The sequence below is a fragment of the Melanerpes formicivorus genome, unplaced genomic scaffold, assembly GCF_026170545.1.
Source record: "Melanerpes formicivorus ecotype bairdi unplaced genomic scaffold, bMelFor1.0.p_v2 SCAF_5, whole genome shotgun sequence".
Classification (NCBI taxonomy): domain Eukaryota; kingdom Metazoa; phylum Chordata; class Aves; order Piciformes; family Picidae; genus Melanerpes; species Melanerpes formicivorus.
The window spans coordinates 19,073,588-19,097,621 of record NW_027142357.1 but is presented as its reverse complement, the minus strand read 5'-3'; the positions used below and the strand labels follow the sequence as shown (position 1 = coordinate 19,097,621).

At 36.4% G+C, this 24,034-nt stretch overlaps 1 protein-coding gene across 3 annotated transcripts in view; it reads right to left on the bottom strand.

Annotated features, from left to right (window-relative positions):
• Positions 1-24,034, bottom strand: part of GPR155 (G protein-coupled receptor 155) — a 28,902-nt gene continuing 4,868 nt past the window's right edge. For 2 of the 3 annotated variants that reach the window (XM_068138548.1, XM_068138549.1), the window contains exons 2-16: positions 22,224-22,729; positions 16,956-17,355; positions 15,903-16,068; positions 14,495-14,650; positions 13,330-13,413; positions 11,973-12,093; positions 11,250-11,334; positions 11,078-11,168; positions 9,738-9,987; positions 9,062-9,163; positions 7,228-7,361; positions 5,758-5,853; positions 4,942-5,006; positions 4,092-4,229; positions 1-2,009 (exon numbers count right to left, since the gene is read on the bottom strand). In XM_068138548.1, coding sequence (XP_067994649.1) covers positions 1,787-2,009; positions 4,092-4,229; positions 4,942-5,006; positions 5,758-5,853; positions 7,228-7,361; positions 9,062-9,163; positions 9,738-9,987; positions 11,078-11,168; positions 11,250-11,334; positions 11,973-12,093; positions 13,330-13,413; positions 14,495-14,650; positions 15,903-16,068; positions 16,956-17,355; positions 22,224-22,683 — 2,571 coding nt within the window. In that variant the 5' untranslated portion in view covers positions 22,684-22,729 and the 3' untranslated portion in view covers positions 1-1,786. Of the gene's footprint in view, positions 2,063-4,091; positions 4,230-4,941; positions 5,007-5,757; positions 5,854-7,227; positions 7,362-9,061; positions 9,164-9,737; positions 9,988-11,077; positions 11,169-11,249; positions 11,335-11,972; positions 12,094-13,329; positions 13,414-14,494; positions 14,651-15,902; positions 16,069-16,955; positions 17,356-22,223; positions 22,730-24,034 lie in introns of all 3 variants that reach the window. The other variant, XM_068138550.1, reaches the window with a different exon arrangement.

Below are 24,034 nucleotides of genomic sequence, written 5' to 3'. Positions count from 1 at the left end.
TGAAATCAAGTAACAGATTTATTGAGAATTTACAGTACTTAGAAGCCAGACATACTCATGGCTTCTGCTCTTAAGTTACATTTACCCAATTATTCCACATTATTTGGTGTAGCCATCTTAAGCAGTTGCAATGGAAATACTCTATTGTTTTCCTGTCTTATCACAGCCAGACGCAGCTGTCAATTATTTTGTTGCTGGAAACCATTACAATGTATCAGCTCATGTAGCATAGGTATGTGGTGGGATACAGTTGTTTCTGTGCACACTGCAGGAGTGCAGTAAGACTGACAGTAAAGAAATTATTTTTCCAACATAAGCCTTGCATGGAGTTATAGGTACCATAAAACAATTTTTTCTTGAACAGTAGTTTAGGCTGCTAAAATCACTTTCAATTCTTAATACAAATGAGATGCAGAAGCGGTGCAAATCTGTGTACTTAAAAAAAAAAAGCAGGGACTTTTTAAAAGAGGATGAGAAGAGTTATTCATATGCTTGAGCAAATTTTTTTTTTCATACCTAGGTTCCTTTCCCTCACCACATAAAATTTTTCTATAGGTATATAAATGCTGTTCTTGCAGTTTTAAAAAGACAGTATAATGGCTATCAGATACTCCAGTTTGTCTTTTACCTTTTCCAAAACACTGCAGAAGACACAGTTTCTGCCTTCAGTGCACAGGAATCTGAATGATATGAGAGTAGGTATTTAATCATCATAGGAGGATATTAGAAATCTGTTAGGCATCCAATACCAAAAATTTAGGTTCTCTAGCTACTCTAAACCCTAACTTGGGTGTTCAGGTTGGATTCTTTATATAACAGATTTAAATATTTAAGTTAAAAAGCTTTATGATTTGATAATTTACTTTGTCTGGGATACCTGCACGAGTCAAGGCTTCCAGAACATCTTTATTTAAGGCTGGCCCTTCTGAATTAAACTGGAATAGCTAATTTCAGAAGGTTAAAAAAAAAATAAAATTAAAAGATCTACTCTTGACAAAGCTGTTACTGCTACCATAAGGCAAAACATCAGAAACAACAATTTGATATGAAATTCCATTATATGGGATTTTTTTTTCCTAAGGTGGGGAAGTGGTGGATATTTTTATACAGTTTTAAAATTTGGTAAGTTTGTACAAAACTATACTTTCTTCCACTCAGTATCACCTCACATCAGAATCACCTTCACAACAATTCTGATTTTACAAATAGAGGATTTTATCTTTAAGGAAGAAATTAACCACCTGACCTGAGGTGTAAACAGCTAGAAAAGTTTTCTGGTGCTAGATAAGAGTAGAGTAGTAAAAATGGGTATGATGGAAGAAATCTTCCATGAAGTTAGGAGAAAGCCTGACCATAAACCTTGCTATTTTATCACCCTAAAATATGGAGAATATAGAGCAACATGAAAAAATCTCTCCCATTCATGTTTTGTTTGTTTGTTTGTTTTGTGGCACCAGTCACTAAAGCTGCTGTTATAATGCCTCTCTAATATGACAGTGACACACATTTTACTATGTGTTTTGTTCAAAATTGAAAAAAATGCTCTAGATGCAGAGCATCTTACTTTGTTCTTGTTGCATTTGGGTTGGAACACTCAGTAAATATCAGTTGCTACCATTTCATTCAGGTTAGACTCAAGTAGAACCACATCTCTTAACTTTAAAAGAGAAAATAGCACAACTCTTGGGGAGCCCCAGGATTAAAATATTGCCAATTCCAGTGGTGAAGGCAGAAGAGGTGGTCAGACTCACCCCTAATTGCCTGTCCTCTGTCTACATGCTCAAAGTCAATGACTCTCAACTGGAACTGATCTCTTCGGAATAAAGCGGTAATACAAATATTCATCCCGAAATTCAAACTCGTTTGTGATATGCTGGATGACGCCTCCTTTCATCAGTCTGTCTCCATACATCACGGCTTCACCACGGTCAGCGGCGAGGCCAACTTGAATGAGCCAGTTCACCAGGTCACAGCCAAAGAAGATGCCAGTGGAGATCTTTGCACCACACCTGTATGTCAAAGGAATGATTCACCCACATGTTCTGTAAATCTGGTACCATCACTGCACGATAGGGAAAGGCAAGGAAAAACAGCAGGAAACAAGGAAAGACATGATGATAGGTAAGAGCATGTTAGAAGAGCATTTGCAAGTCTTGTGTATTAGGGACATGCAAATGTTCACTACCTTTTTGTACAGACACTTCAACGAGGAGCAAAAAGCAGGTACAAAGTTATTTTAGGCTTGTGTGAATATGAAGTAAACATCAGTGAGCATAACTAACAATTTTCCTGAAGAGACACACAATGTAATTCTGTTTCCTGGACAGTTATTTCTGCAACGAAGTACCTGGTTTGAGTACAGCACTCCTGCAGCAACAGGGACCCAATCCACACTTTAATTCTGTTTTATAATTTCTCTATAGCTTTAGACAGACGCTAACTGTTTACATATAGTGTAAGCAAAAAAAACACTTCACTTGAACACCCAGTTAAATATTTACCACATGGGCAGTACTAAGAATAAACAAAACCTTTACAAGACTAAACTAATTTTCTAACACCTACCTAGTTGCAGTAAAAATACCATTCATAAATTTACCTGTAGCAATGAATGTTTCTGGGTATCTAAAGATCTGCTCTATGGAACCCACGCACCACGTATCTGAAGATGAACAGCTACACAAGACAGCAAAACCCAAACTACTACTACTACTTTGTTGGCTTTTTTTTTTTTTTTAAGTTAAAAGCAGCAGTAACACAGAGCAAGGGTTAATATCTATTAGCAGAGAAGCAAAAAATTAAAATAAATTAAAATCCATGATTGCAAGTTCTCAGTTACAGTATGTTTAAATCAAAGAGGATAGGATTAAGTTAGATGAATATTTAAAATGGCTAAATGCTTTCTTTCAACTCCCAAGGAGAAATAAGACATGAAACTAGTTCTGCACAAACATTAAAGCAGCAAAGCAACAAATACCACGTTTTTATGTATCCTTTGGTGGATATGTGATTAACAAAACCCACAAAACACCCAAATGAACATCTCAAAGTCCAGGAAAGCACAACAGCAGCAGATGCATGGGAAACACAGCTGTAAAACCTGTCCTATTTCAAACACATCTTTTCTGTCCGGCATGAAAAAAGCAAGACTTTGAACTGCTGCAATTAATTCTTCCTAAATAGACAACTTCACTATTCTATTTCCTAAGGAACATTATTGACTTCTAAGGGGACTGAATGCAATCACAATGTTGTCAAGACTACTTCTGGGATACGGTTTTGGACTACCTGACCATTAAAAGACCACTCCATCTTGCCAAACTAATTCTGCTTAAAAGCTTACATGACAAGAAAAATAGATGTGTCCTGTTAGAACATTTCTTCACGTCTCCATTGCATACAGTAAATATGTAAATAAAGGCAAAATATTTTTCTTGTTTCTGTTGCTTCTGTTTGTGCTTCTCCTCTCATCCATGTACAACACCTGAATGCATGATCTTTGGCTTTAGTGTCATAATTTGCCTCTGAAACCTTTGCTATTTGAGGTTTAGGTCTCACAAAAGGAATAAGCAGAAGAAATTGTATGAACATCAAAGGTGTAAAGGTTCTAAAATTACTTCTGAATACACTGACATCAGTTACAATGATTTTGCCACCTGTAAAGCTATTGATTAGTAAACATTCAGCCACGTAAATACTGACACCTTCTTAATCTCAAAACAAAACAAACTTTTTCAAGTGTGACCAGACTCACAGACACATGCACCCTGTTACAGACATCACCATATACCTTTCTTTGGAAAGATTTTCTCTTTTGAACTCCAGCTAAATGCTGGAGTAATGCCTTAAACACATAAAACTTTTAATGATTTGTATAAAAGCTAGATGGGATAATGTGATAATGTTCACACCTGTGTTTCAGTGTAAGACTAGAAACATTTCTCTGCTACTGCTAAATTCTTCATCCTTACTTTAAGGCTTGAAGACTCCACAACAGAAATTGCCCACAGGCAGACTAGACTGCATTTAATTATTTCCATAGGTGAGCTATGACCTTTGCAACAGGTTGTATGTGCAGGGAAGAGCCTTACCTTCTGCCTTTGACAATACTTTTGACACAGTGATCTCTATGATAACGAACAAACTGTTGACAGGTCATCCTTATTTCCTCAGGTACAGCGGGATCGCTGTGCCCTGCTGCTTCTCTTCCTCCCCAGAAAAATTCCAGTCTTAAAAAGAAGGGGAAAAAAAATTAAACCGTAAATTAACCAGAGGCATTTTTAATCAAACAACAAATAATAGAACAGAACTCATTAAACTGGGAAGCTTATCACAATTGTTTTACTCATTTTGTGCCCAATACTTTATATATAATCTTCCCAACACACCTATATGACCTTTGTACACTGAGAAGTTTTGTTCTAGGCTCAGGAAATAGGAAAAACAGAGTAGTTGGGGGCCAGCTTTAGTAGCTGGATTCACACCACAGCCAGCCAGCTCTAAATTAAAGATGGCTTTGGAGGGCTTATGCCTGCACAGTGAAAGTGCCTATCCACACAAAGTACTTGCATGAGATTATGAATATAGGACTGTAAAACAGTGATGACAGAAGCTGGTTCATCATTCACATCTAAGCTTTAATTTATTATCTAAAATTATTTCTGAAGATCCATCATGTCTCTGATCCAGTCTCACACTTCATCATCATTTGCCAAAGACTTTGTCTATAGGGATTTTTGTCTTTGGGAGTGTCATTAGAACAGCAATAAAAGATCATGCACAGTGAACTGCAATTAGCTCCCCAAAACTAGGAAAGAAAATAAATTTCAAGAGTGAGCAACTAGGAAATTAAATGCAATAGTGCTAAACACTCAGTACCCTTAAAAATTATTATTGCTAATAATGACGGTTGTAAGTGTTAAGTGTAAAGATTCTGTTTACCTTCTCTTGAATGGTAGAATGATTAAATGCTTATCTAAGCCAAAAATACCAAAGCAAATGAAACCCTGGAGGAAAAAATACAGAAAAGGTAACATTAAGCAAACTTTGGTTCCAAATGAACAGAAACAAAACATTAAAAACTCATTGCAAAAACACACATAAAAACTCTGTCTCCCTAGGTAACATTCAAATCACATTTGTTTCTGCTTTGATTTTTCATTTTGGCCTTAAAAAGGCAGATTAATCCCTAATAGCCCATCAAAAACTCTTTAAGAAACAGTTTGCTAAACCTAATGCTGTGATACTGACACGTTAAGATAACTGGCTATCCTTACAGAGCCAGTTACTTAAACTCGTCTTTGTTACTGTCAAGAAAATAACTGACAGTGTAATTTGAATGCTAGAATGCTGTCTAGTTCTTTCGTTTTCTGTGAAGCTTTTGCCTCCAAACTAGTATCGTTGCTTGATACTGCAGTGTATCTTGTAGGCACACTTGTCCATGGATCTCTGGTGTGTGTATCTACACTGTCTTGCTTTCACCTTCATAGACCAGTAAAGCTACCCTGTGTCAGTTTGCACTGAAATTAGCCATGCACAGCTGGAACAATCATACCTCTGTCAGCTTTTAATGGCACTGAAACTGAAGAGATAATGACTTAAAGGCTTATAGCAAAAGAAAAGGCTTGACATAAAAAGGCAAACCAAGTATCTGGCAACTTCAGCATTGTTTGAGGACTTGAACTTAGGGTGCTTGTGACAGCATCTGCTGTGACATCCACTAACGAGCTCATTTTCAGAACAAATGTTGATACAAACCTGACCAAAATTAAACACAGCACAGAAGAACTGCAATTCCACATACAGCCTTCCAGGCTCTTGGTTGAACAGCCACCACAAACAACTGGAAAGATTCTGTTAAGAAAAAAAAAAACAAACAACAACAAAAAGCCCCCCAAAATAAAATCCATAAACCTGACCTGATTATAAAAATCAAAAGCACTTTCTCACTCTTCACATGCCAATGGATTCCTGCATGCTTTTCACCATCTTAATTGAACAAATTATTCAGATAAAGACAAATAAGAAGGGAGGGAGAAGAGCTCGTTTGTTTTAAAACACAATAATGCAAAACATACCAGTGTAGAGATCCTGCCTCTCTACATGTTGACAAAAAGCACTTGCCTTAAGCATACTTAGGGATTCAACCTAGCACAGGCAATATTAAGCCAGATAGATTTGCAGTATTTGTTTTTAGACCTGTTTAACTGAGTCCAGTACTTTCTACATATTTTCCGCATAGTTAAGATAGTGAAGCTGAAGTACATACCACCTCTGCTATTTTAGATGCTTGACAAAAGTTAAAAGTCCTCCAAAGTTAACATCTTTGGGTGTAAAGGCTAATTCTTACATATAAGTGGTCTAGTTTCACAGTATCTATGTAATCATTTGGGTACAACTAAAATAAAGGTTAACATTTGCAACACCTCTTATATATAACAGATGTTTTAAAAGATATTAAAAATTAGCATGAAACATTTGTTATAGGAAATACATGTTTCTTTCTGTAACTTCATAGTAGTAGCCACTACACTACATAGCTGTGCTACACTGTCCTTTGCAATAAAACGTTTGAGCCAAATAAAAACCCCTTCTACTACTGTCATCCACAAGAAGCTCGACTTTGAGCGTTACATTCAAACAGAGAGAGTTGCTTCTCATCTTTGCCACAGTTGAAAATTCAAATTATATCCCTACTGCATTAGATTCTGGTATTTCACACTCTTGCACAGAAGCAGCCACCTTCATAACTATCATTAATAATGATGCTTGGAAACAACAAAACAACAAAATCAGTTCCAAATATAAATATGACCGGATGGAACAATTTGTGTAGTCTCCTGGAGAAGCAGAATTCCTCCTTTTTTAAAAATTATTTTCTACAGAAGACTAGCTTTTGAGAAAAATGGGAAGAGGGGTGGTAGTGATGAATTGGTTACCAAAAGATACAATTCCACTTTTTTTTTTCCCTTTATTCCCTTTAGGGTTCTCCAGTATGGCATGCTCTCTAATATAATCTTAACTTGCCTTTAGTTTATGGTGTGGCACTTAAAAAATAATTTCATGACATTCTTCTTCCAGTAAGAGACAAAAATAAAGCCTCTAATTTACTTAATGAATTGTTATATGAGTAATTGGAAGAGTTTTACTGGACTGCCTATATAGCTTTCCTGAAAATCATTCTAGCTTAATGACTTGAACAATATGGAGAGAAAAAAAAGTATTTACAGCAAACAAGCCAACAACAAGAAGTAAGCACAGCAGCACATGTCTGGCCAGCTGTTTGTCTCCTGTCTGTAGAAGCTGTTCTTCCTGAGCCAATACACAGGTTTGAGCACTGCAACGATTCACACACTGATCAGCTGAAAGACAAACCAAAAATTTTCATTAGGTTTCTGACTTACAAACTCCATGAACAAACTCTTTAATGTAACTTCCTAAGGTAAATTACCTTGTGAGTATCTGTACTGAAGACACACACACACACAATTTAATATTAGCTTTGATAATAACCTGTTCAGGTATTTATTCTTGAACGAAACAGTACCTCAAACGAAGACAGTTTTGCAACAGAACACTTCTGTCAAAGGTTTTATGCAAACTTGAATGGTGGTAAGTATTTAGAAAACACTAACAGAAAAAATTTAAAAATAGCCATTTCTCAGAACAGATTTAAAAGTCCTGATTTATTTCTGGAACAAATATTTCAAATATACCATCAGCACCACTGTATTGTAGTGTTGTAGAGCTCTAGATCAGACCATGAATCATGTTTATTTCAGTTCCATGATTGTGTTTTAACATGGTACACCAGAGCACTGTCATAATTTTCTCAATCAAAAGAACCAAATACACATAAGAGAATGGTTGCTTGTCTTCCAGCTACAGAGTTCAAAGGAATTCTGAGTATCTTCCTCTAGATGGCAGTGAAAAACTTCCTGGCAAGCACATACATAAGAATTTGCATCAGATACCTGTCATAGCAGTTGAGGATTAGTAATTATTGCTGCCAAAGTTACACAAAGTATCTACTACTATTTGCTTTCACTGATTTACAGTTTTGAAGTGTTCACTCAGTAGGTTGAAAACAATTTCCACTCAGTATCAGAAGTTATTTTCTATCTTATCTTTTAGGATAAAGAAAATTAAACTATCTGCCTTCTATCATTGGAAGACATTCTTATGATGCTTGTCTGAATTACCTAATAGATAAAATAGTTGGCAGTGGGTGGAGAGCTAGCATTTTGTGAGGAGGCATATGAGAGGAGACAGAACTACGCTTCAGTGTGAAATTTTGCATCCAAGCAAAGTGTAAGGATATGAACTTCCTTGTAAAGCTGAAACAAAGAAAGAAAACAAAACAAACAAAACCACAACACCAAAACAAACCAAAAACAAACCAAGAAGAAAATAGGAAAAAGAGAAAGGTTGCCCTGCAGCTATCTTTGGTTATTGAAAGTGACATACAATGAGAATAGGCTGAACATGCAGTTTTCCATCACTTTGATTCATTTTTTTTCTATTTTAGTGACTCCTAAATGCCCCTTTAGTCAATTTTCTCCATCTCTCCCCTCTAGACGTGAATAGCAGAGCAGCAAGGGCATTTGATCTAATCTGCAGTAAGTGCTTGCTCCTCTAGATCTCATTCAGGTTTCTCATTTAAAACCTGCATGATTACAACAAAGGTTTCGAAGGCCTTTTCAGAAGACACAAGATGTGAATTTGAGAACGTAAAAATGTATGTTTAAGAGGAAAACTTGAAGTAAAGGAGGGTTATGCATTCAACTTCTCAGTATCCAAACAAGGCAGTGACAGACAGATAAAGTTTGACTGTTCAGAAGGACTTGTTAAAGTAATTTAGTGGTAAAAACCCAAAACAATTAAAAAAAAAAATTGTCCATCTTGAGCAGTGCATGATTCCTAATGACTACCAGGCAGAAGAGAACCAACACCTAACATATTGCCTAATAATTTATATTTCATATTAAATTCAAGTATGCAACTAGAGTTGAGAGAACAACAGACAGTTTCTTTGTGCGGGCTACAGACACTACTGCTTTACCTGTTTCAATTGGAGGAACTTTGCTTTCAACAGAATTTGACACCACTTTGCTTTCTCCAGCACAGGATAATTCACCATTTATTGTCTGACAAGAACAGCAACCTATTAGGCATATACAGGATAATAGGACAGTTAGCTTCCTTCACTACCATCATTTAGTTTCCAAGTATAATAATATATTCTATGCAGCTTTAACTACAATGCCAAAAAATAACCCAAAAGGAGAAGGCAGACAATTTTTCCAGTGTGCTGAATATAGAAACACAGAAGGCACACAAGAAGTTTTAGTTAGAGTGATCAAAGAGGCTGCATACAGACAAGAAGGATTAGAAACACATTGAGAAGCAATGCTGCTGGCATACAGTTAATTCTCAGAGTGACAGTTTATTTGGTAAGCAATCTAACATGCCCAGCAAACTGCATTTATCACATTCTTATCAAGATACCACTACTTACATAGAAACCATATACATATTTTTTTCCTGTTCACTTCCCCTACCCTTACCCAGTGATAACCATCAATTTCCTTAGAAACATAAACTAAATCCTCAGGTAGTTACACTAGACATAACACTTGAAGGTGTAAACAACCATTCTTCCCAGGTCAGAATTCAGTTTTGAATATTGTTTTATTGTATCCCAAGCCATTTAGTTGCGGGTTTTTTTTTTTGTCTACCTCTTTCAGCAGGTGGCTGTGCAGGAGATTCTGGAGAATTCTGTGCAGAAGATGCTGCAGAAGACTGAGGAACACTGGCTGAAACCTGATTCCCTTCACTCCCTCCTACTTCAACCTCCTCCACTTGGCTACGTGGTGAATATGGGTTCAACACCTCATAGCTTGACTCTTCCCTACTTCTGTTCATGCACATAAGTGAGATACCCGACATCAATATACTGATGAACAGAATCACTGCTGTGGTAATTATCTGTTAAGAGAACAAAGAAAACACACGTGAATACAAAATAGAAGAAAACAGTCTAACATCTGTGTTTTCCAAAATACTCTAACAAATGTATCTGAATAGAACAGTTTTCTGTGTTCACTGCTCTTGCATCTTGTGGCACTGAAGGAGCAATCAATGCCTGAGTAACTAAGGCATCTGGGGTTTTTTATTTGTTTTGTTTTGGTGGTGGTTTTGTTTGGTTTTGTTTCTTTGCTTTTGCATGGTTGGGTTTTTAAGTGGGGACCCTTACTCCCATGCAATCCAAAAGCATTCCATCATCATCTTTCACCTCAGGATTATTAGTGCTCGAGTTTAAGTTCAGCTACCTTTTAATTCCAAAGAGGAATGTGTCTTTGTCCCCCTCTGACACAGCTCAATTTCCATTCTGTCATCAATGAGGAGCATCCTATTATTTAGCCTACTAATGATCTGCCACCAATACTCTGAAGCAATCTAATACTTGTGAAAGTGCCACATGCATAATCCCAAAAGACTCATGGTCTCTACATCTGTAAGAAAGACAGAAGGAAAATATGACAAATACCTATGCTAGAACATTCTTTGGTAAGATGAACTATTTATTGGTAAAAACGATAGTTCAGGCTCAGGGACTTCAACCCCTTATTGTGCAGAGAAGTCTCCCACAGTGCAAGCACTTAATACTATACAGGTAATGTAGATCCTATCTGTTGCAGGCCAGAAGCCATTAATTAGCTAATGGATAATAACAACTGTAGATAATTATCAAGCAAAACTACAAATTAGTCACCAGAAAAAGGGATCTGCATTACCACTCCTAAGACTTTTCTCTGGGAAGCCTATCCCTCTTTTTCTTAGTCATAGTTGCATACCTGTGAAAGTTATTGTTGTTCAAACAAGTTTTCCTAATGGTTCATTACAGAAATATATTTTTGTATCATTCTGTAAATATTCTATAGTAATACTGCTGTTATGGAAGACTATACTTCCACTGAAAGCTACTTACATACAAAGCAAACAGAAAACACAGGTTCTCAATAAGGTACTAGATAAGGAAGAAGTCTGAAGTGATGAGGACAGATGATGTTCATACCTGATATTTTCCATAGAAAAAGGCAGAGTCAACACTAGTGTTGTTACATTCTCCAAAAATTAGCAAGATTCCCACCAGAAGTGTTGGAATTCTGAAAGACCAAAGTATGAACAAAGTGACATATTTAGTATGCCACCACCAATTTTACATGGAAACGTCTGACTTAACTTACCCCCATCCAGCTACGATAATAAACCCAACAGGAATCTTTACTGTTTCTCTCTTCCTCAGCAGAAACAAAGAGAAAGACAGAAAACCTACAAAAACCCAAACAAATATCTTGTTTATTATTAAAAAGGAGCCAATAAATACAAAGTCTAGAAACTCTATGATGTGACCTGCTCAATAGCTAAGATATTCTTCTCAGACCTTCAAATAGACAAAAATTGTTTTTCTAGTTGTATCCTAATGAAGTAAACCAGAGATACCTATTGTCTTTAAAAATCATACTAATAATGAAACACTGAAGAAATTCCAGGATATTTCATATTAAACATTCACTTCTGGATGCTTAGAAAGGTTCAGAAGCACACAGAAAACATCTTAACATACTAGAATGGCAAGACCCTTGCTTAATACACATAGTACCATAAACCTCAAATGAAGCCTCAGGTTCTTTTTTGTTTTCTTATTTCCCCCTGCATATTAGTGACCTACTACTTGGGATTCCAGGGTTTTCCTTCCAATTGTTTTGCCCCAGAGATTTAAAAACTCATGTTGCCTTTTACAATTGTTTGGCTTGTATCTCCTCAGATGCAAGGCAACGCTGTCATCATGACCACGAGACAGTATGTATATTTGTAGAACTACATGCAACTCTGAATAACACAGTAAAATTATTTAAAAACATTAGTCTTTTATTACAGTACTTAGGTTCTGTCTAGAAAAATCATACCTGTCCACAGGTAGGTGCCATAAAGTGAGCTGTAGAGGAATATAAATACTAGGATCTGCAGGGTGACGTCCTCCTCTTTAACAATGAAGTTCCATGCAACCATTCCAATGCAAGCAATAAACTGGAAGGACAGGTAAGAGGCCATCACTTAAATGGGTAAGCAGGATGACAAGAAAAACTGAACACAGCATAATATATAAGCTTTGAAACTCTGTAAGTTGCACAGTTTTCATAACAGTAAAGCAATAAATTTAGTATTACCATTATGTCACTGACTATGGTACCCTATCAGGAGGGGGATTTTTTGATAGCAATTATATAACTCGGATAAAGTGGGAGTAAGGCAAGTCAGACAAAGGAGACCTAACCATCTTTATATATCTTACAATGAGTAGAAGGTAAAGCTTTTGTTAAGTACAAAACATTTATCTGAAATCCTTTGGACACGAAGCTGAGGTCAGCAGATGTTTGTTCAGTGAATAATTATGCAAGTTCTCACCCAGTGATAGTGAGAGGTTAAGTACCGAAGGCATCTGAAAAGATAGGCTGAAATATGATTGAAACAGTAATTCAATTGTTTTGTTGTTTGTTTTCTCAGATGGAAACTAACTTTGTCATTACAGATGAGAAGCACCTGTGACTCTCATGCATGACTTTTTCCCAAATGTGATCCATGCTTGAACCTCAGGGAGTTTACTACATGTATGTTTGTTTGGTGATTTCTATTAATTTTTTTTTAAACTACGGGACACTTCAGCAAGCACTACCACACAGAGACACTGCAAGCACAGGCTCCTTTCCCTGATTTTAACAGCAGCTTCCTTCAAGGAAAGGAAGAACACATACTCTGTTTTGTTTTTTCTGAGCTTAAATAACAAATAAAATTAATCCACAGGTTTCTCACTTTGCCCTTCCCAGCTACCAGCCATGTATTCCCACACGCCTTCCTTGCATTGGCACTGGCACCCATCAGATCCCTCAGCAAGCCATTTCAGGGAACTAAACCAGCATGTGAATTAGTTTTCTATTTAGCTCCTTGAATCAGGTCACCATGGAGTCAAACATATGCTGCTGCTGATCCTGGCATTGCTGACATCAGTTTGGCACAAACTTATACAGAAGAGCACTAAACGGGCAATAATGGAAAGTACATTTTAGAAGCCACTCTCCATTCTGATTTCTTGTAGTTCTGTTTAAGAAGCATACCACCAGCATCAACTCTCATTTTTTTCAAGTGTGTATTTTAAAGCAGACATATAGTTTTGACAAGTCACCCATTAGATTCCCTGTCCTCCATATATAAGAGTTTAAGAAAACCCCACATAACTCACACAAAAGCATTCTTCTTACTACTGACCTGAGAAACAAGGAGATTTGTTGTAATCATATGAGGAAGCTGTTTGTATTTCTTACTCAAAAGAATAACAGTAAGAGACCAGATCTGTAATGTACAAGATAAAAACATTAAAACACACCCCCAAAGAACAAGATAGGTATCCTAGCAGACCATAGTGAAATTAAATGTACAACAAATCTTTAAAAGTTTATTAGCAACATGACTACTGCAGTCAGCTCCACAATATCTGCTGCCAGTCTTGATGCCTCAGCAGCTATGGCCAGGGGAGAAAAAAAAAACAAACCCTTTGCATTCTCATAATGGTGAAGTACTTCTGGGAAGCAGCAATGACTCACCTCTAGTGCCTAGAAGCCTGGTCAGTCCCCAGGACATAAATGACCACAGAGTAGCCTGGCAATTTAGAATTTAAACCTCCTATCTCTTACCCTGAATCTTCCAAAATTATCTGTGACAGCAAGAGGCAGCATTCAGTTGTGGCTTCCTTTGATGCACATTTTCAAGACAAGGAAATTTCAGTGAAACAACTTAAGAAAATTCCAAGCTGCTCCAACATAGATGGTTTTATTTTAAAAAAGCAAAAAAAATAATAAGCACTGTTCTGCAGTGCCTATAAAGCCAAAATACAATTCACATTTGACTTCTGAATTATCAACCCATTCTTTAAGAACATAATTTCTGGGAAAGGAATTTGATAAAACGAAATTAAAACTTCCAAGTCAAACGTTGTCATTAACACTCATTAATACTTCATGAAATATATATTCACTGACGTTTCTGCAGCTGAAGTTTGTACACAGCTTCCATTACTGTGATACACAAGCACCTCACCTATCTAGATGTAATTACTCTCTGTGGACTAACTTGTACTGTTATTCCCCCACACCCTGTTGTTCAAAAAAACCCTCAACAACACAAGCCTCCACAATTAAAAGGACGAAGTCTTAAGCCCTGCACTAGTGTTCTAATTCACTTACCCATCTTTCTCTACAGCGTCGCCTTCCAGCTGACCCATAGCTAAATCAAGATTTTTAACTCCTTCCTCATCCTTCTGCAACAGGGTATGAGGAAATGCGAGTCTCATCATGACTTGATTTGCTGCTTCTGTACTAATGCTACCCAGCTCAACAGCAAGCTTTAGTATTTCAATTCACTGACAAGTACTTACCAGAGAAATGAGACTGACAATACTTATGTCAAAGCTAACATTTTGGAGTGCAGATGCCAGTGGGTTGGGGTCCATAGATGGAATCGTCAGCAGCCATGCAGAAACGTACATAATAGGCGCAGACACAAAAGTGCTTATCACCATGCCTGAGGTAATCTGCAAAAAGTCAAACAGAAGCAAGAACAGAGTTAATCAGATGTCAAGCTGAATAATCTGCTTTCAGGAATACAACCACTGGAAAAACTGTACCTTTGCATTAAACATAGACTTTTAACAAATCACTGAGTTGTTTCTATAACAAATTATTTAGAATTTGAGGGAGAAAGTATCAGTTTTGTGAAGACAGTTAAGCTGAAAATATTAACAAGCTTCTGAAATAGTAGGAATAGAGAGTTGCCTATTATAAATACTTCATAATGGGTGTCAACTGCAGCCTAGGGGTGGATTTACAATGTCAAAATTTATTTTTGGATGCAAATAGTCACACCGTAAATAAATAAGAAAGTATAAAGTTCTGCAAATACTAATATGCACCGATTCAGGAGAAACTGGCATACATATTTACATTTAAGTAATTTCTGATTTGGCTTCTCATCATCTTTCTGCTTTCTAGAATTTGCACAGTGATGGAAGCATGAATTGCTACTCACACTACAGACTTGTTTTAAAGAGACTCCCTGATTTTGGTGGGCACAAAATTTTTTGTTGTAGGGTTTATTTTTAGCATCCTCTTTTTTCCTCCCCTTCTATTAATTAAAACCCCAACAACTAAACAAATGGAAAACAGCTAACATTAAAAGCCATGGAAGTCAATGGCAATGTTTTAATGTCACTTTAAGAAGAAGAAAGGAAGCAGCTGAAATTCTATTTCAGGTTGAAAAGATAATTGATACTCTCTCCTATAAAAAGCAAAGTAAAATGCATTTCTATCGCAAGATTTAACTGAAGGGCAACAGAATCAGTTAAAGCATAATTTCTTCCATAAATTTTCCATATTAACGTGACACTGCTCTTACTAAAGTCAGCAACATACTTTTTGGGTTTTTCCCTACAAAAACAGTAACTCAAAAATAAGTTCTTTGAGAGAAAAAAAACAAACCAACAACAAAACAGCAAACTCAAACACCTATAAGCTCCCAATAGAAATACAAGTTCTTCAGGTTTAGATTTATCCTGGCTCCTGCTACAGTCATGAATCAGAGAAGTATGAGGACTTATTTACAAATGTGTACTACAAATACATTTGAGACATCAGGAAATAGTAGTTTGCATAATTAATAATCTGAAATATAATTAATACTTGAGATCTAGGGAGTACAAGTGAATTTAAGGAGTCTATACTACAGAAAAGCAAATACATTAAGCATACTCAGAATTAGTGCATAATTGGGAAAAGCTAATTACATACAATTCCCACTTCCATATTAAATTGACTTGCAAATATTGCGACACCAGGTGCTGCTGGAAAAACTCCATAAAGAAATGCATAGTTTGATAAACTGGTATGGTTGACTACGTTGTCACTCTTGTCAAAGAGTTCCACCATTTCCCTGCAGAGAAACGGCATCATAAGTCTGAAAAGAAAGGAGAAAAATAATTGAAAACAAATGCTAAAGCTATAGCAACAGACTCCTCTTTAATCAGAAAATGGACCACAAGGAAATTTAAGGCTTGTTTGAATACTATTTATAAAAAACAAAGTACTGATATGACTTTGAATGGTTGCCTTTACTATTACCATAACAGTTACCAGCTGGCCAAAGTTTTTAACGTACCAAGTAAATGAAAACAACCCAATTCACAAAAAAATTACATAAATGACAACAAACTCTGGAATATAAGCACATTCCCTGATTCAGTAGGCATTTTCAGATTTAGAAAGGTAAAATATATAAAGCTCCCTCATTTATCAACTTTTAAAGTAATAGTAGCTATACTGTCAGTCTGCAACTTTGAAACTTAGACCACCTTCTGCAAGCCATCTGAAATAAAACAAGGGCTCAAGCTTCAGTATTCCATTATGAATGTTCTGGCCAGCAAAATAACTCCCTCCATGAACACTGTTTTGTTCACCTTTATGAATACCCCAGCTCTCACACAGACTCACTATAGAAGCCTTACGCAGGCTACTTACGTTAACACCAGTAGAACAAAGTGGTCACACTGAAACCCATTTTTGTCTTACAAAATCTGCCATGGAGCTGGTTTAAAAAACAAATCACTCGTGTCTTACTATTTAATTTAAGCTAGTAATTCCCCAAACAGCCAGTTTGTGACAACAGATAGCTTGCAGGCAGTCAAGGAAGCTGTAGCATCCCTGATTTTTGTTCTTTGCTTTGGGAAGCACCCACTCAAAATACTGGAAGTGAAAAGTATTACCACTATAATGACTTTGAGATAAAAACCATCTGCTTAAAACATCTACAGAAGAAGATTATGAAAGTACATAAACAGAACTTACAGTTTAGCTGTGATGAGAAGGATCAGTGTAACAAACATACTCTTTGTCAGTTTTTTAGTTTGTCCCACCATAGTTAGTCCAAGGTAAAAAAGTGCAGAGCCAGAAAATGAACTGCCCAGTCCATCAAGGAAGTTTTCAAGGTATTCAGGAATTTTCTGGCCAAGAATAAAGTTTGAGGCAATTCCTATGAAGACCATGAACACAATTGGGTTCTGCAAAACTCGAAGAAGTGCTAGGCCCACTATTTTGATTTTGCTTTGTGACACAGTGCGATTATCCCTCCACTTCTGGATTTCACAGAAGATAAACCCCAGGGGGTTTAGCATCATCAGAGATATTGGAGCCACTAGGTAAATGTACTGGAGATATTCTGGGTAAGTGGTTTGATATAAAGCTTCAACTAGAAAATAGGAAATAAAAAGTGATGAATGATAATACTTCGGTACAAAAATACATTAGCATTGAAATAAACCAGAGAAAAAATTTTCCCCTTATTCTTTTGAAATATCTGCCTTTACAATCAATACAAAATGATGTAGTAAGAGAAGCATGCCCAACCATCATTAGGCCACAGTCATCTAATGCACACATTAAAGACCAAAGATTAACTATCCAACACTATTTAATGATTCTGTGAATATTCAACATTTACAGAAAAAAGGAAGCAAGCAATATAACAATTCTGTGTGCCCTTTGAGTTATCCCAAAAAATAGAAAAGAAAAAAAAAAACCAAGATGTTATCTTTCTGAATTGCTTTTTCTGCCCAGAAACATGAAAGTTGTAGAGAATTAAATGCACCTTTGCAGGACACAAGTTGCTTTTTATCTTAGGGGAGTCTCCTGTCCCTGGAATTTAACCAGTTTTCAGTGTGTATGTCAAGTGTGGTCTTTCTACATTGATTCAATACAATAGAGCAATGCAATAACCAAATAAGAAAATAAACTGCCACATAATTATTAGTTCATTCTCTGGGACTACTCAGGACAAAAGTTATTGCTGGAGCTCTGGTCCCGCAAAAAACTTTAAATCATGAGTTTGTTGGTTTTTTTCCTTTGCTACTACATACTTCTGAGGCAAGTCAGAGCTACTTCTTATTTCAAGTTTATGCTAGTAGCACTTCAAAGATCATGAAGAGAGTCTAGAGAGATATACAAGATTCTATTCTAGGGTGAACTTAAAAAATAAGCCATTTTTAGAAAAAGTAGGATGTTGTCTTTTACCTGTCTTAGAATGATGTAATTTCCAGTAATTTTCAGAAATATGCAAAGCAATGCTTTTAATTTTAGGTTTTTCTGCCCTAGTTGGAGAGAAACACATTCTTCCCCAGGCAGAATTATCTTAATATGCTGATACAATTCTACTTGCACTACAGATAATAAAAAAAGAAGTCCTGCTGCATAAATATACCTTTCTGTGGGATAACTCAGGGCTCAAAATACTAAATAAATTTTAAGATCATTAAGCAGTCAACTGTTGCAGGTATTTTCCCCTTATGACTATGTTTTTCAAAACCCAGAAGATTTTTACTTTCATTATTTTAATACCTGGAATGAGAGGATCTACTAAGTGCTAAATCAGCACTTACTATAAAGTCTCTTCTTTTACTATAAAGTCTCTTCTTTCTATAAAGTCTCTTTCTTTACAACGAAAACAAAAATATATTCTCAACTAGATGATTTCCAACACAGAAGAAAACGCACTAAAGGTGCTTTTCCTCATACAGGACATGATTGAAGTACATATAGAAGAGCAACCTGTCCTAAAAACCTGAATAAACTCTTAACAGAACTACTACGTTTGTGGTTAGTTACTGCATTTAATAAGCCAGTTTTAAACACAAAATATTTCCTGATAAATAGAACCACTTTAAACATGCTGGACACTTTATATAAGTAATTTTTTTTCTAAAGCCTCAAACCTTAGAGAAACATTTTATTCTGCTTTATACAGAAAGTTCATTTCAGTCAAATGCAACTTGAGTCACATAAATAATATGGTCTACAAATACTTGAAGTCACAGTGCATTTTCCTGGGTAGCAAAAAATGGAGCCAATGTACATTACTGAGTCATTGGTGGGAAAAAAACATAAGAAACCACTCTTAAGGAACAGTGAAAATAATTCACAACTTCTATCTCTGATGAAAAAGTTTCTTTTTATTTAAATCAAAGTGCCTGCATGTTGAACCTAAGGAAAACCCAGAAGAAAGAAAACCAACACTTAAAACCTCCCCCGCCCCCAACTCTTGACATCCCAGCTGTTCAAAATTACATGTAAAAGCACACATCAGTTATTCATGCTTAAAACAATTAGCACCATTATAGTCATGGTAACTGAGCCATCATTTCAAACAACACTTTTGCTACACCTGTGCTGTAACATCTAAGAGCAGATGAAGCTCTATCAGGGCTGTATCATCTCATCCAGTAATAAAACCCAACCAAACAAAACTTTCTGTTATAGTAATTCTATCTATGCTGGTGGGGATAGGAAGGTGGGGTGTGTGTGTGCACTACCAAAGCTGTGTACCACTTGTTTTTCACCCCACCACTTTGTACTGTGGAACTGTTTTAACAGCAAATGGAAAAAAAACAACTGGTGACTTTTGAAATCTTAAACTGCATTTTAATCTTCCCATGTATGTATCTTTGTTAAACAGCACAAAATAGCACAGTGGTTATTAAAGAAATTACATTGGCTGAAATCTCAGGACACGGGTTTTTTTAAGTGCTAAACCATCTTTTATATAGTGTCATTATAATACACAGATTTATCAACACTGTTTTTTTCTTTACAAATTTCAATGGAAGCAACCTTAAAACAATTATTTTCATTAAAAGATGAGATTTTGCTCAAAACACTCCCTATCACCTGTTCTCCAGCCCTGCAAATACGTCAGAAAAGCCACTAAGAGTAGTGTTTGCACACATGACAGCATGAACCATGCACTGGTGAAAATCTGGGATGGTAGAAAGGAAAGGGAAAAGCAAAAGGCATAGGAAAGGGAAAAGCAAAAGGCATAGGAAAGGGAAAAGCAAAAGGCATAGGAAAGGGAAAAGCAAAAGGCACAGGAAAGGGAAAAGCAAAAGGCACAGGAAAGGGAAAAGCAAAAGGCACAGGAAAGGGAAAAGCAAAAGGCACAGGAAAGGGAAAAGCAAAAGGCACAGGAAAGGGAAAAGCAAAAGGCACAGGAAAGGGAAAAGCAAAAGGCACAGGAAAGGGAAAAGCAAAAGGCACAGGAAAGGGAAAAGCAAAAGGCACAGGAAAGGGAAAAGCAAAAGGCATAGGAAAGGGAAAAGCAAAAGGCATAGGAAAGGGAAAAGCAAAAGGCATAGGAAAGAAACAACACTTAAGCACCTACAGCAATATAGCTGCATTAAGTATTCCAGTAATGCTCTTAACTAAATGTGAATTTGACCAGGTTATACATAAGGGGGGAAGAAAAGGAAAAAAAAAAAAAAAAAAAAAATCAAGAAAAGAAGAAAAAAAGGGAAATGTAAATCTGACAAGAAAGTAATTTAAAGTGGAAAGAACTATGTTTAGATAACCTCAAAACAGAAGAGAGAAACCCTAACTGGCATTTCAATCTGGTAACAAGAAACAAAGATGTAATCCTCACAGCCCTATATATGATATACTTCAGACTTCTCTCAAGAGTAACAAATAGCAAAACACACATCAGAGGGAAATTGGATATTTTTGTCTCTGGAAGAAGAAGTTTGCAATTGCATTGGTCTGTATTTTATACATATCCAGAATATTTGGGCGGGGGGAGGGAAGGAAAGCTCAGATTCTCCCAAGCATGCTGCCCTGGAACAGGGAGAAAGAAACTGCCAACTCCTCAAGTAATCTAAAATATGGATCTACTTGTTGTTATGTACAATGTAGAATCACATGTTTAATTTTCCCTTTTGTAACTTTTCAATTCTGTAATCAAATATCTCACTTCTTGCTTTTCTAAAACAAACTTGCTCTTTTTTTTTTTTTAACCTTTTCTAGATGACAAGTGATCTCAAGAGAATTCAAGAAGCAGAGTATGCTTTCTTTGCACGAAGCAGCAAACAAATAAAACATAATCCATACACACTTGCCAAATGCCTTCCACTCAAGGTGTATTTTGAACATTCTGATACCTTCAGCATTCATTCCCACACCAGCCCCATCGGCCAGCCTGGGAAGAGGCAGCACTGAAAGCTACCTTTGCACAAAAGACCCTCCCAGTGTCAGGTAAAAGGTGCTGTGATTTGGAGAATAGCTGGTGAAAGCAGTCTGCTACAACTCCAGATCATTTTCTAGGTATCACAGTAAGCATTGATAAAAGCATATTAACATACCATTAAGAAAGTCTATAAAAAGAAAAAAAAAAAGTAATCTTGCTTATCAAAAGGGAAGAAAATAGTAATAGCATTGTAGATTGGGATAAAATTGTTAACATGTTGCTAGGAATTAAAAATTTAGGTTTACAAGAACAAGAGTACACAGCTATACAAGTTATACTCCCAATGCCTCAGTATTTTGATTGATTGTTTGGCTCCACTGGACCGATTGTTAGTTACATACCCAAGAATGGCACCACAGCCACATTAAATTCTGATCTGATACAAACAAATGCAAGTTATCACAAATCTTGCTTTTAAAAGACTGACTTCTTCCAAGACTATATCCTAGAGCATATCTACTGGCCACAACAGATAACGGGATAAACCATAACTAGCTACCTAAATTATGAAGTTGATTCTGAACAGATTTAAAGTTTGCCACACACATTTTCTAACCAGTAGGCACCAACACTATGGCTTGATGTTTTCTTCAAGTGAAAAGTAACAGGCAATACCAAACTGGTAAAAATCCACTACAGCTACTTCAGAGACCACAGGTACAGACTCATACTTTGCAAAGCAAGGACTTTTGATCTTGTGAGAAACTCTGGTAATTTCCCACTAGGAAAAACTGTCTCTAAGTGTAAGGTAAGTTACACCAATTTAGAAACTGCATTTAATTTTTTTTTTTTTTAATATATTTTTTAAAAATCTGACAAGAACATACAGAAAACAGCAGTTGGGGTTGTTTTAAATTCTGCCTCATTCATACCAGCTGACAGTTTTCTTCCCTTACTAAAAAGTATTTGGCCTGAGATCAAGAAATGTGACTTAAAAAATGGCTTTAATAGCTCCTAGCTTCAGTTAGGACGTGAATTTCAAATTATGGAAAAATACAGCAAACATGCCTAGGGCACTGAAATAATTTTAAAGAAGAAAGCATACTTACCTATTGGATATCCCAGCGCAAAGTCATTGCTTTGTGTAGCAAAAATAGGGAACAAGCCTGCTTTGCTAAATCGATTCTCAGGTCTTGCTACCAACAATGTTAAAACACAGACTAAGAAAAACACAGCGGCTTTGGCAACTAAAATACTGTACAGGAAGGACCAATTCACATTAGAAAACTTAAGTACCACCATGTTTTTAAACAGTAGAGCTGGGAGTGCGAAACGGGACACAAAATTTCCCAGTCCTTTGGCCTGAGTTGATGTGATAATGTTGGCTCTTCCAGCTATGTATCCACAAAGAATTATTCCAAAGCATTCTAACAAGGCTGGGAAAAGCCTGCTTATCGACATAGAAGGAGTACTGCTGGTGGCATTGAGTCCAACTTCTTCAGGCAAAGAAACAGACATATTAACTGAAGATGAGAGGTTGTTGCCATTGAAGTCAGAATAGCTATCCATTTCCTTTGACCACTTCTTTCAAAACAAGAGTGTGAAATGATCTCATCTGTAAAAGAAATGAAAGTATTTATTAACTTCCAAACTGTGTTTGTGAATGCTGTTTACACTTGCTGAAAGGGTAGTTGACACAAGTGCCTTACAAATAAATAATGAAATAAATACTAAGTAGCTAAAGAGAAACAACTCTGAGGAAGAACCATACATTCCAGACATACATCTTCACACATCATCTTCTCTCAAGTCCACACAATTCAACAAGACAACTAACTGACAGAGGCTAAAAATCCCCAAGAAATTTGAAAGTAACACTCAAATATTAAAACTTTTGCATTCAAAAAGCAAAAAATCCCTTGAAAGGAAAGATGATATAACAAGAATTTTTAAAAATTACTATTTTGGGATCATTTAGGATAAATTGCAACTCTTCAGCACTTTCCAAGTCACTGTTTCAGATAACAGTAATTGCTAAATGTGGCACTGTACGTTCCTTGCTTTCCTGGACTACCATTACAAGACCAATTAAGTCTCCAACAGAAAAGCACAAGAATCTGTAACATTCCTTACCTCCTCATTCACCGTCAGTTCCCAACTGTAAATCTCCCCTGTGCTCTTTCAATAATCAAATCTCTAGTTTTATTTTCTAACTTATCTCAGGTCCTTCTCAACCATGCTCTATTTGGTTCTTTTTCCTTCATCACAAAAATAGACGTTGAACTCCCAATATGAAAATTCAACTACCAAGCTCCCTGTAACTGCTGTTTTCCCCTGCTTCCATATGCCTAGCTTTATGCATGGCCAGGAGTCCTTTGGCTCCATCTTTAGATCCTACTTAATCTAGATACTGCCCCTGAAACATTGCTCACCAAAATTCTAAGAGGCCAGAATCTTCTTAAAACTCTCAACACTGGTGTTCCATGTTCATCTTTTGTGACCATCACACACTTCTATTACAGTCATCCTTGTCTCTGTCTCTATCCCATATTTTTTGTAAATACAGCACCTCCTAGTTGTCTTCCTATACCATTCACTTTGGAGGATCCCTCAAATGTCTGTGGGTGCTGACAAAGCTCCTTCCTTGTTCCTCTTTTGTCTCCCTGTCTGTGCATTTTCAAAAACACTTATTGCATTACACATAAATGAGTCATAGATCTCTCTAATCCAGACCTATTTTCTCCTGCTAAAATTATCATTTCAGCCCATCTCCAGGATCTCTCTTGTGAATAGTTTGCTGTCAATACAAGTCCAGTAAGCCTGAAACTGTCCTCTCGTTCTCCCAAAAAGATACTCTCTCAGAGCAAAAGAGTTGCTGATAGATACTCTATCAGTATCAGTTCTCTTTTTGCACATCCTT